Source organism: Melopsittacus undulatus, chromosome 3, assembly GCF_012275295.1.
Source record: "Melopsittacus undulatus isolate bMelUnd1 chromosome 3, bMelUnd1.mat.Z, whole genome shotgun sequence".
Lineage (NCBI taxonomy): Eukaryota > Metazoa > Chordata > Aves > Psittaciformes > Psittaculidae > Melopsittacus > Melopsittacus undulatus.
In genome coordinates, this window is record NC_047529.1 from 113,529,577 (window position 1) to 113,541,944 (window position 12,368).

At 39.1% G+C, this 12,368-nt stretch overlaps 1 protein-coding gene across 1 annotated transcript in view; it reads left to right on the top strand.

Moving 5' to 3' along the window:
• PRKCE (protein kinase C epsilon) overlaps nucleotides 1–12,368 on the top strand; it is a 282,199-nt gene that overhangs the window by 91,658 nt on the left and 178,173 nt on the right. The window contains exon 2 of the mRNA XM_005144578.3: nucleotides 7,945–8,008. Coding sequence (XP_005144635.2) covers nucleotides 7,945–8,008 — 64 coding nt within the window. The remainder of the gene's footprint in view (nucleotides 1–7,944; nucleotides 8,009–12,368) is intronic.

Sequence of the window (12,368 nt, forward strand, 5' to 3'; positions counted from 1 at the left end):
TGTACTGTAGTAAAATAATTTGACAGCATTTATCAGTGTTTGACACATAGCAGTCAGCTAACCATGATGTGCTTGCAGTCCTGATTCTTTATTCAGTATTTTATTCCTAGCTGTGGAAGTAACTCCCTCCCTTCTGGTTGTAGATTTGTAGCATGACATTTAAAAATGTCCATAACACAAGCCAATAACTGTGTTTTAAATATTTTTTGACAGCTGAATATTTCCCTATGGTTTAGAGGTGCCACTGCACGAGTGCATTAAAGACTACATTTTGAAAAGCCTTGTGATGAAATTACAGGTCAGCTCTTACCACACAATGCAGTTCCTTTATTCTTAAATCAAATAACCATCTGCTTGGGAAAGTGCTCTGAACTATTTCTTTTCTTTCTTGAAATACATTTAGCAGCTGTTTCAAGTGAATTGCTTTATGCTGACTTTTGTTTTGTATGTGGTTTTACTGTACTTGCTCTTGAAGTTGAGCGGTGTGCAGCCAAACCCAACTTTCATGCATTGTGCTTCACATTATCACTGGGCTTGTGTAGGTTCTTTGTGAAAATGTACTATGTAACTTTGCCTTATTCCTCTGCCTTCACAAGACTTACTAATAGAAGACATTTACATCATCAGAATAACTGTACTGGATTAAATAAACTAACAAACCAGCACATGCACATGTGTCTGAAAGACTCATACTGGAACAAGTCTCCTTTGACCTGTTCAGAGACGTAATGCTCTGAATGGAGAGCCTAGGCAACCTCATCTGTTAAGGTTATTGACTTTTTTCCACTCATTAAGAAATTTCTCTTATTGATTTATTTCCCTCTCTCATGAATGCAGATTCGAGGTATTTAGAAACCCTAACCAGTTTGGGCATGTAACTGTTAAGTACCTTGATAATAGTACCTTCTGCCATGCATATACTCACCACCCAAATCTTTCAAGATGGTGAAGACAGTATCTTCCTGCCTTCAGACCAGAAACGTGGTTTTGTGCTGTGATGCTTTTGCCGTCACACTACTTGATGCTTTTGAAGACATTTATGCTGTTGTGTTGCATGTAAATATAGCCTTCTGTCCAAGTTAATTTTCTGGATTCTACCAGAAAATGAGCTGTGCACACCCTAGTCCCAGTACAGTGGTCCATAAAACTTGTACTTCCTTGTAATAGACAAAATGAGTACTTAACTGTTGAGTGTGCACGAGTGCATGCTTGTGCAAAAACATGCATGTGTTTGTGTGTCACCATGCATTGAGGAATGTTTCTCCTTTGATGCCTGAGAATCCTTAGGTGCAGTAGATTGTGGAAGATCAAAGTCATACCACATTTGATTCAGGACAACTGAATATTGGCATATGCTGTGTTAAGTAATGGAAGGATCCTTGTTTTAGAATTGATTTCTGAATATTTGTGGTTATTTCAGCTGAGTCTTGGTTTTCCCTGGATGCTTCTGTTCTGTATTATGTCTGTGCATGTGTCTGGCACTGGAAAGTGTTTGATCTTTTCTGTAGGTCATGCAAGATGTTTGATGTCTTTTTGTTGACTTTTGAGTACGAGTAAATAAATGATAGAATCGCCTGTGGCCAAAATTTCTTAACTTTCATGTATATCATTGTGGTCAATTACAATGTGGCAAGCTGTGTTACATTTCTCTGTAATTATAATAATCAAGTATGTAACATTCATAATGAAAGGCAGATTTGTGAAGTTTGTGGCAATGCACTGGCTCTGAAAGGGACCTGCTTTCTTTGGCCAGAAGAGCAAGAGGCTGTGGGGGGAAAGAAATCATGGAGGTAAATAGACATTCTAGGGAAGTTTTTTCAACGTGCTTTTTTAGGGGGGGAATTTCTTTAGAAGTCAAGTTTACTTCATGTGAGTCATGATGCAACATGTGAAATCTGTTGATTTTCAAATAATATTACTAAATAAAATTGTCTCAGCTATTTTTCTGGCATAATGGAGAGTATTGCAAAGCTCTCTGTTTTAGGTGAGTTTCCTAGAGATATGGGAGTGAATGCTGGGGTAAGTGTGCAGGTTTAATCTTATCTCTAGCTGTTGCTTTGCTCAAGAGTTTGCTTCTGTTCTAATAATGGTGGTCTGCTGAAAGTTCTAAATAACTTCGTCTGCAGTCATTTTGACTATATTGAAAAGTGTCCCTATTGATGTTTTATTTTCTCTCGAATAAGCTAAAATAAGTACTCTATCAGCTATTTAAATCAAAGCAGAAAAATCTTGTGGTTAAACAACAAAAGACCAGCACAAGCCCTGTCTCCAGTCATTTTGTAATGGATTACAACTGTTCTGATTTTACCTATGCATTTTCCTAAATAATAATATTTTATCAAAATTGGATAAGTAAATGCCCCTCAAAAGAGCAGATGTAACCCTCCTGCCCCAAGCCTTTGCAGATTTCAGCTCTTTAAACACAGTCCTTCCCTCCTTGTTTCAGCAAAGTGTGTTCAAAGAGAAACTTGCTGTTATGCTGCACTCGGTAAGGGTTAATACATGCTGACTTCTCAAGTTCTACATGATTCAAATAACTATCAGCAGTGACAAATCATGTGCTTGGAGGTTTATGCTTTAAGCTATCCAAATATCAGATAATCCTAGAACATCACAACAAGAGGTGCAAAGTAGGTTTTAGGACTTAATTCTTCCTGTTTCTGTGGCTTACACAGTCCATTTAGGTTTATACTGTTGCCAAAATCCTAAACAGCTTTGTGGTTGGTGGGGTTTTGCTGTGTTTCATACTGTATCTGACTAAGGAACATCAGTGTAAAACTTGCTCAACCTTTATGCTGCTAGGAAGCATTTGTCTAGTCATTGTTTATTCCAGATCTGAGTTTTATGTCAGAGACTATCCTTAAATTTCTCTTGACAAGTTGGTGTTGAACTGAGTATAATGCACCTAATCTTAGGTGACGTTCTTGTCTTGGGACATAGGGTGGCTGATGGACTCTGTTACGATCAAGGGAAGAACTATGGCAATGGAGTACTAAGCCACTGAAGATAGTGGTTTGTCATTTCAGTTTGCTCCATAGAGCATGCAAGATCTCTGTGCTGATACTATCAGCTACAATGAAAAAACCCACTCCCAAACATTGATGGAACAATTCAGGCTGTACAGGGGTCAAGAATGTAAAATTTGCTTCATATTCAAATATGGACCATTGGTGCAACACAAATATGGGCATAGCATATTCGGATCATCCTCATTCCTAAGAGATTAGAGGGAGTATGTGGTTCTGTTAGCAAAATCTTAGCCTAAGATTTTGAGAATTCTGAGTTTCGTATATAGAGGGATGGGAATTATATCCTACACCTGAGAGGAGGAAAATGGTGAGATGCTGCATGAGCTTAGGACTCAGTTTTTCCAAAAAATGCTTAGGAGTTAAAAGCTTGCAAAAAGCAAAACTTGAGGAGAAGCTGAGCTATTTTCACAATCTGTTGCCTAATTTCATTAAATTTTGCATTACTCCAGAGTTGCCCAAGAATTGAGATGCTTTGGAAATGCTGTGAAGAAATATTTAAGCAATTTTTTTGCTTTGTATTGTTTTTACTGATAAGTATTAAGTGAATGGAAAAGAAAGGAAATTACCTCCTAGATACGTACCCATCAAAGTTGTGTGTTTTGTTGGGTTTTGTTTTCTAAAGTACTTGGATGTCTCCAGTGTTGCAGGAAGATAGGATGTGTATTGCTTGACCAAGTCAAGCTTAACTGAGACATAGGAGAAATGGTGCAGTGGGAACTCTGGGCCTCCGGAGACCAGAATTCAGTTCTTGTTTAACTGTAGACTTCTTGTATGACTTTCTGGCAAGTCATTTAGTCTAGCTTGTGCCTTTGGGAGTATCTCATTTTACAGATGGGGAACTGTCTCAAAAGGGTGTTGAAAATAAGATCCATTAATGACTGTGAAACTATAAATACCTTCAATATGCTGAAACTTGGCCATGGTTTCAACATAGGTTTTTTCCTCTGAAAGTATGTCTGGTTTTGTGGATGGTTGCCTTTTGTTCCCTGAAACAGGCTGCTAATATGCTTTATTCATGCCTGGAGCTTTTCAAGATCTGTACTTCTTTCCAGCATCTTTGTACTCATCTCAATGTGTTGCCACACAAGAATTATTTTAGCACTATAGAAGTTGTTTAAAGTACCTTTACAATTAATCTTGCTTGCATCTACTAAAACTCTGTATTTTAGAAGTCGCAGCAATAGCATGAGTCAGTAACAGGATAAAACTCTTTGGTGATCGGACATTTTGCTCAGTTATAGTTGTTACATCTTTTGCTGCATGTGGAGAATGTGGTGTGTATATTTTGTAATGTGCCTTGCTTACAGCAAAGCTGCTTTTGTACCGAGACTTCTGTCCCACCCCTAGTTTGCATCTTGCCTTATTCTCTGTTGTGCTTTCAGACAGTCATGTCTTTTTAGATATCTTTTCATAGTGTTTCTCTGCATATATTAAATGTTTGGCTGCATTCAGAGGGATGTGTTTTTAGTCAAAGAGAAGGGTCAGAATCAAAACTACGTTGCATTCAAGGATGTCTGGTAGAATTTGGCCAGTCATTTTGTTTCTGGTTACATATGTTTAAGGACATTTCACATGTGGACATTTGGTGAAAAATTAATGGAAACTCTTAGATTGCGCCATATGGATATTTGTTATGTATTTATAAAATGACATGGCAGAGTCTTCACATTTTAAGTGTAGTTTAATGTTCAGATTGAAAGAAAAGGCATATTGTTTATATTCTAGTAATTTGACTGTTCTGGGCGTATTTATACAATTGTGTTTCTAGGCATTGAATCAGAAATGTTTTATGGAAAATTAGAATTGAATCACTCCTTTTCATTCAGTGCTTGATTTGATGCATGAAAGACCTTGGATGAAAAGAATCCCTGTTAGTGTAGGGGATTCTGCTTTTTTGGGGGGTGTTCCTTTTATATGTCAGGTCAACGGAGGCAGCTGAGCTGTCGGCTTCTTGCGGAAGTACTCATTCATGTGGCTGATGAATCTGTCAGCGTAGGTACTCACTGAAATGAAAATGTGGGTATTGTATAAATCTAACAATAAGAATATGTCTATTGTTCTTGGTGCTATAGTATTTTAAGAGGGATACATGCTTTCTTTGTAGAAGATACTCCCTTTTATAAGGATTTTGTTCTGCTTTAGAGGATCAAGAATTCTGAATCAAAATCAGCAGCATTTTTAATAAATTGCATATGAAAACAGCCCACTTGATGGGTAATGGAAACTTGGTTTCTATGCTCCAGTCTTTTTCCTGAGTTGCTTCCAGTGCTCTTTGTACTTAAACGGGCAGAACGGAGATTTTGTGATGGTGGTTACCGGCTCTTCCAGATGCCTGATTCTGCTGCAGGGATGTTTGTTGGGATTCTGTATGTGTGTGTGCATACGGGGATTTGAACTGCATAAAGTACTTTAGTGAGAGCTTAACCAAACAGTATAAAATGCTGATACAAACAGAGCATTAGACATGCTTGTCTTTAATACAGCCATCTGTTGAGTGTTGTAGCAGTTTCTCAAAAGCCTCCCTCAGCGTAGACATCAAAGTCTATTCATGCACCTGTGCCTCTGATCTTCAAATATTTTCCTTATTTCAATGGGAGAGGAGCAGTATTGTAAGATCAGTAGATTTATTTAGTAACAAAAAAACCCACCCTAAAACCCACCAAAACTAAGCAAACAAACAAAAAAACCCAAAACAAACAGAAAACCAGCCCAAAACTCCCCCAGAAACCTCATGCTGCCAGTTGAGAAATTGTTAAAAACGTCTTTACTTAACATTCAGGGCTATATTTATGGAAAACCTCTGACCCACGCTTTCATTTTCCTCTCCTTTGAGTAACCCCTGCCCTTGCTAACACCTATTTCCTGCCTCGTCTTATTTACAATGCAGCGGCTGAGATCATTCGCTCGATGACATCAGCCGGACCTGTGAACTCCTCTACCGGCTGGCTCCCGAACAGCACACAAGTGCTTTTGTGTGGTTCATGGAGGGAGGAGTTTGTGTCATCCTGATGCATTCAGCAGCTGTGGCCCCAAAGAGAGAGGTGCCTGACTTGTAGAGGTGTTCTTAGGTGATGAGAGAAACATGGAGATGGAAAAGGTGGCCCCGTGAAGCTGCCAGCTGAATGTACACAGGCAAATCCCGGTATAGCCTGTACCTTTTGGTGTCCTCTTCTATTGTTCATTACCTTGCTAATATGCAAAGATTGCTCTCCCATATTATTAGTTTAAATTGGTGATCTCTTGATGATCATCTTATTCTGGGCTAGTGCCATACCCTGACGTTGCTCATGTCTTTGGAGCCTCATTGCTGACTGACATTGGTGAAGCAAGGCCCTGCTGCCGCCATTGCAGCAGTGACGCGTGCTGAGGTGGGCTGTGGTGAGGTGCGAGGGCGGGAAACCCGTTTCCCGCCAAAGCCTTGGGCGCGGTTACCTCAGTGTCAGCCCACCATGAACAGAGCTCCGCCGGACCCTTGAGATGAGGCGTGTTCCCTTCTTTTCACCCTGCGTCCGTTTGGTCTGGTACGGGCAGGAACCCATAGCGGTTTGGTACACAGCAATCCTGATCTCATCAACTCTAAAGTGAGTGTAAGGGTCCAGCGTCCCTGCTTGGCTCCTGGGGCTCCAGCGCCCTCCCCACAGCCCCGGGCGCCATGTTAGCCCCAGGGCTGCCAGTGCCTGACCCGGTGAGGCTGCAGCATGGCCGGGCTCCAGTTCCCCACAGCTTGGCCTGTCCCCATCCCCAAGGAGATGCCCGATGGCCAGAGCTGGGGCTGCCCTGGTGCCTCCATGATTGCCTACTCTTGGCTGGAGAGGTGGGACGCAGGACGGGCCCTGGGAGACATGGCCCCTTGAGGTACCCTGGCAGTGGTCATGGTGTTTTATCTGTGTGCTTTACTTACTAAAATAGGATGAAAATGTAGTATTAATGTATAATACAATATTAATGTAATTAAGTAATGTAATTAATGTAATGTATAGTATTAATCACTTGACTCCCTGTCTCTAATCATGTGACAACAACTGCTATGTGACAATAAGAGCTATCGATTTCACAGTGGTTTAGTTACAGTTCAATCTTTTGAGATGGGTGGCTGCAAAATTAGTCTGTAATGTCTGGGGCACCCCAAGGATGCCCAAATCCAGCAGTATTTCGAGTTGCTGATGGAACCTGTGGTAAAACACAGGAGGGTTTATAATGGGCTCTTCATTGCAATGCCTAAACATTCAGGAGCTTGTTCCCACAGCAGCTTGACAGCGAGCACCTGTATTTCATGCTGTGTGAAAGCAATCTCCACAAGAGCAAAGACTCCTTAAAAATCTACCAGTACATGGTACAGAGTAAACGAATTTTGTATTTCAGATAAAGTGTGTAAAGCATGTATTCCTTTCTCCCTGTGGGAATACAAAGGGAGTATTATAAACACGTGTTACCCAGCCGTACGAGCTGTGTGGGTTCATTTCCCCCATTCTGTGACCAGAGCTGATCTGCCTGGCTGGGCTCTGAATAGACCACAGTGTTGTTTTTCACATTTGCATATCTGGGCTTGGTATAAATTACAGTAAAAAAAGTTACTTGATACTACCACTTTTAACTTCCTTCCTTGTCTCTTTGGAAGTAGTGGTGCAAATGTATGGTAGAACAGTGCTTTAAATATTGTATCTGTAAAATTCACTGGTTTCAAGCTTTAGAAGTGCTAAGGGTGCACACTTCTTTTTTACTTCATTGAAGGTATGGTCCTCAATACACCTCTTTGCAAAAAGAGGCTCTGTTTGGAACTGAACTGTAGACCTGGCCATATGTTCTGCCTACACCTTGGCTTCATGAATTTTGGAAACTTTTTGTTTCCTACATGTGCAGTCACTTGCTTTGGGAGCCATTCTAAGCTTTTTTCTAATTCTCTTCTTGATTGCAGATTGACTTGGAGCCAGAAGGGAGAGTGTATGTCATCATAGACCTTTCAGGATCATCAGGTGAAGGTAGGGACCTTCAGTCTTTTATCTTATTCATTTATGAATGGAATCTTCCAAGGGCCTCTGCAATGGAACTGGTAAAGGAGGTGCTGTGCCAGTATCCTCTTAAATCTGAATGAGCTCAAGTTAAAGTGAACACTTTTTGATGGAACTGTGTGTTAGTCAATGAACAGTTACAGTTCATACTACCCTGTTCATCACTGAGGGTAACTATACCAGCTGAAAGGACAGTAATGAAATGAGAGTAGTTTAGTAGTTATCAATTTCTAGAAAGAACTTCCAAATTATTATATTTGGAATTATGCTAACTACTATGTAGGTAGAAATGATAAGATATCAGAGGTGGGGGAGAAGAATTGATTAGTTTTTACAATTATTCTAATACTTGGTATTTTTCACTAGATGTTTTCTTTTTCAGGTAAAGTAATGATCAAAACATTGTAATGATAAGAAGTGCTTTCATTTTTATGACACAGCAGTTTTATGTTTGGGGGAAAAAACACAAAGCAAAAACAAAGATGGAAGAGAAACGTTAATTAAATTCTTAAGATATTTTTTGTGCTGTAGATGGTGGGAATAAGAGAATCTATGAAGAAGCAAATCTCTGTGTCTTAACCATGCTCTTGATGGCAGCCTGATCTGCTGAAATGGCCTGGATGGCTGGTTTGGGTTTGATCGTTTTAGATTATGTCCTCTGACCAACCTTCCACTGTAACTCATAATGCTAAATGAGGTTATTGTTGGTACACAATATATAAAGAAGTTTCACATAAACCCTGATAGGAGCTGAAACAGAAAATGCTATGAAATAAAATTATTCTGCCTCACACAGTTGAGAAACAGTGAAAAAACACAGTTATATTTCTGTTCCTTGTAATGAATTGCTGTGCTCTGACCAATAACTAGCAGTAGCTTGCAAAAACATATACTGCTCTACATCCTGAATTTTAAAAACAGAGCAAACTGTTATTTAAATGTCATCTTATAGCCACATTTTGTACCCACGTACGATACACTCTGCCTTTTTTTCTTTCTGTATATTAAATAAAACATCAGTTAAATAGTACTTTCCACATATCTTGCTAATTGGCATGCCAGTGATGGAACTGAAATGTGGTTAAAGGCATTGAAGTGGTTCTGTCACAGGGGAGATGTATGTTTTTCCAACCTTCCATTGATAGTTGGTTGATACCCAGACAGGCATTGTTCTAGTATTCCATCACAAGATGTATTCAGGTGAGAGGGCAGGGCGAATGGTGTTATGTTGTTATTTAAAAGTTCTTTAATCTTCTGTGACAAAAAAAATGGTCAGGGTATAATGTCACCTATGTTTTGTGGTGTATTGCCCTCTGAGACTTGAAAGGTGCTTGGAAAGAAATTTGCAGAACTAGAGCTTGTGCTGCTACATTAGCATTGAAGGTCAGCACTCCAATGGAAACAGACCACCAAGGGAAAGCAGCTTATGAAATGCTGTCGTACGGGAAGCCCTTTGGGGAGACCAAGAGATGTTAGAGTTAATTTGGTAAAGCCTTGGAGAAGTTGGTGTGCTTGCAAAATGCAACAGAACTTGTAGAGTTTTAGAGCTTTCCTGTAAAATTATAATTGTTGAAAAGTGTTGTGTAAAAGTATTGCAAAATTCTCTAGGAAGGTTACATCTTTCTTCACCAGGTAAATTCGACCAGGTTTGTACAACAGTTCATAAACTGTTTTGATGGTGTTTTGTTAATGAAATCTTATTTTCAGACTGCTTAATTAGGGCTAAGGCCTAGCTAATTTTGGATGCATCTCTTCTCACTTCAGCTGTCTTAGTGAAAAACCTAGTTTTAACATAACAACTGTATGCATCCTTCTGTAGTGAATAGAAACTTTTAATCTGCATGGGAAGTAATTTATTCTATGTGTTTAAAAAAGGCCTATTTTGCTCTATTGTCCTGGGTTCAGCCCATGTATATATACATATATAAATATATATGTAAATAGAATACATCTGGTATGTATTTTATGTATTTCAATGGGGCAGTTTGCTGTAGTTGGTCTATATTCGTTGACTATGAAAGGAACATAAGATTAAAATTAGAATAAGCGTGTGACTTTTGAGTGGTAGGGTTGGTTGAGACAATTGCTACATTTGACCTAAGGTATTAACCAAGATCTTGTTTTTGAGCTCCAGTCTTCATTGGAAATAGAAGAGAGTATATAGTATTCCTTTTATGCTGCATGAATGGGTATCAATATTTCACCTGAATTCTGGAAGGGAAAAGTTGGCAATTTGTGAAAATAAAAACATGTGCTGCAACAACTTTAACTGGAGGAAGCAATCATGTTTCATGTTTCTTGGTTAGCTAGCAGTATTAAAAAAAGGCAGTAAGAAAAAATCTCATCCCTTGAGATGTGGTATATACTTGCCAACCGGTATTGTCTTATAATTCTGTGTACTGAAAATTGGCAGGTAATTTTATGTGGAACAGTAGAACGAAGGGTTGAGTTGCTGGCTTTGCTATTTGCATTTTTTTTCCCCCATTCTAAAGATGAGCTACAAATCCATGTTGAGAGCTGTGCCAGTTTCTCTGCCACATCCTATATTGTGAAATTTCTTTCAGAAGAAGCTCTACTTCTCCAGTAGTAACAGTGCATGTGTTAAAGGGCAGCCTGAAAAGCCCAAGGCTTTAGGCTGCTCTCCGCTGGATATCTTGCAGCAATGCCAACTCTCCCAGTGGCATGTTCAAATCTCAGGAATTTGGATTTGTTCTGAAAAAATTATTTTCTAGAACTTGCTCACATTCAGTTCTAGTCTTTGAAGAAGAAAAAAGGTTAGAAAACACAAATGCTAAAGCCTGAGAGCTGGAAAGCAGACTGCATAAAAAGCCCTTACAAGAAAAACGACAAACCCAACAGGAATGTTTTTATCATCATCTTTTTTTATGGTAATCCTGTTTTAGAGCCTGCTTATGGCTTCTGAATGTTTGTTCTGCACTGAGAGGGAGGGTGAGTAACTATTTATTTTAGCAATCATTTGTAAATTCTGTAGTAGGGACTTGTCTGGCCCACATACTGAAAAGAAAATGTGAAATGAACTATCACGCAGAAGGTGGTGTTCTCAGAAGTTAGGATTTACATTTTTCTGCTGAAATTTGAACATTACCATATTGTGCTTTCAAAACTAGTTCTGCAGAATACTTCAGTGTGCTTTGCTGATGTGGACCTAGGAAAAGAAAACAGCTCTTAAAATACCTTTTTGAAATTTTCCATTCTAAGGTTTATAGCCAGTATTTTTGTAGCATCTGATTCAGGCCTCTACACTCTCTGTGCACTGATCTGCAGGGTTATTTACTTTCTGTAGATTTAATTTTTAAAATGGCTGTGTGCATTCAGGGTAAATGTGTGTTTGTGTTTCATAGACTCATAGAATGGTTAGGGTTTGAAGGGACCTTCTGATGCAGGGCTGCTTCCCATGAATGGAAACAGCTCTGTCAGTGGAGACTTTCCAAATGTAGATGCACACTAAGATACAAATGCAGATGCTAAAATAGCTGCAGCAATAAATCAGTGAAATTCTATTTATAAAAGTATTTGTTTATAATTGTAACACTTTTATCTGATGTTGACAAATAGTAACTGCCCTCTCAGAACTTTAAGGGGTATTTTAAAAAAAATCCCTTGGATCGAACAAACTGTGGACCTCACACAGATCCAGTCGTATTAGCTGTATTTTTTTATTGAACTTCATTGATCCATGGAATCATCATAGAATCACAGAGTGGTTTGAGTTGGAAGGGTCCTTATAGATCATCTAGTTCTAACTCCCCTGCTACAGGCAGGGACCCCTTCCACTAGACAGATTGCTAAAAGCCCTGTCCAGCCTGGCCCTGAACACTGCCAGAGATGGGGCAGCTACAGGTTCTCTGTTCAACCTGTGTTAGTTTCTTGTCATGCCATATGCAAACATATAGGATCTTGAAGAATAAGAATTTCTGATAACTTGCTTTTGTGGGACTAGATCAAAATATGGGTGATGTTTGTTGTTGTTACTCTGACAGAATACTTTGTCAGACTTGCAAAGCATGTAATCAATAAATTCTGGTATTAACTAAACATCTGGTGATGCCATTTTAAATATGCAGTTGTAAGAAAAACAAAGTTTATAGTAGTCTGGTGTTTGTGAGAAATAATTAGTAAATTATCATATTTATTCTGTTACTTTGCAAACTGGATCTAATGATGGCATGGGGTTTTAGACTTCTGTCTTCAGCTTTTGCCAGGGCTATGGAGAAGGGTGGGTCTCTTTACCAGTCTTTCAATGAACAGGAGACTCTGTAAGACATGCTGTCTTACTCATTTCTACAGTGCTAGTTGTCCAAGGTCATAT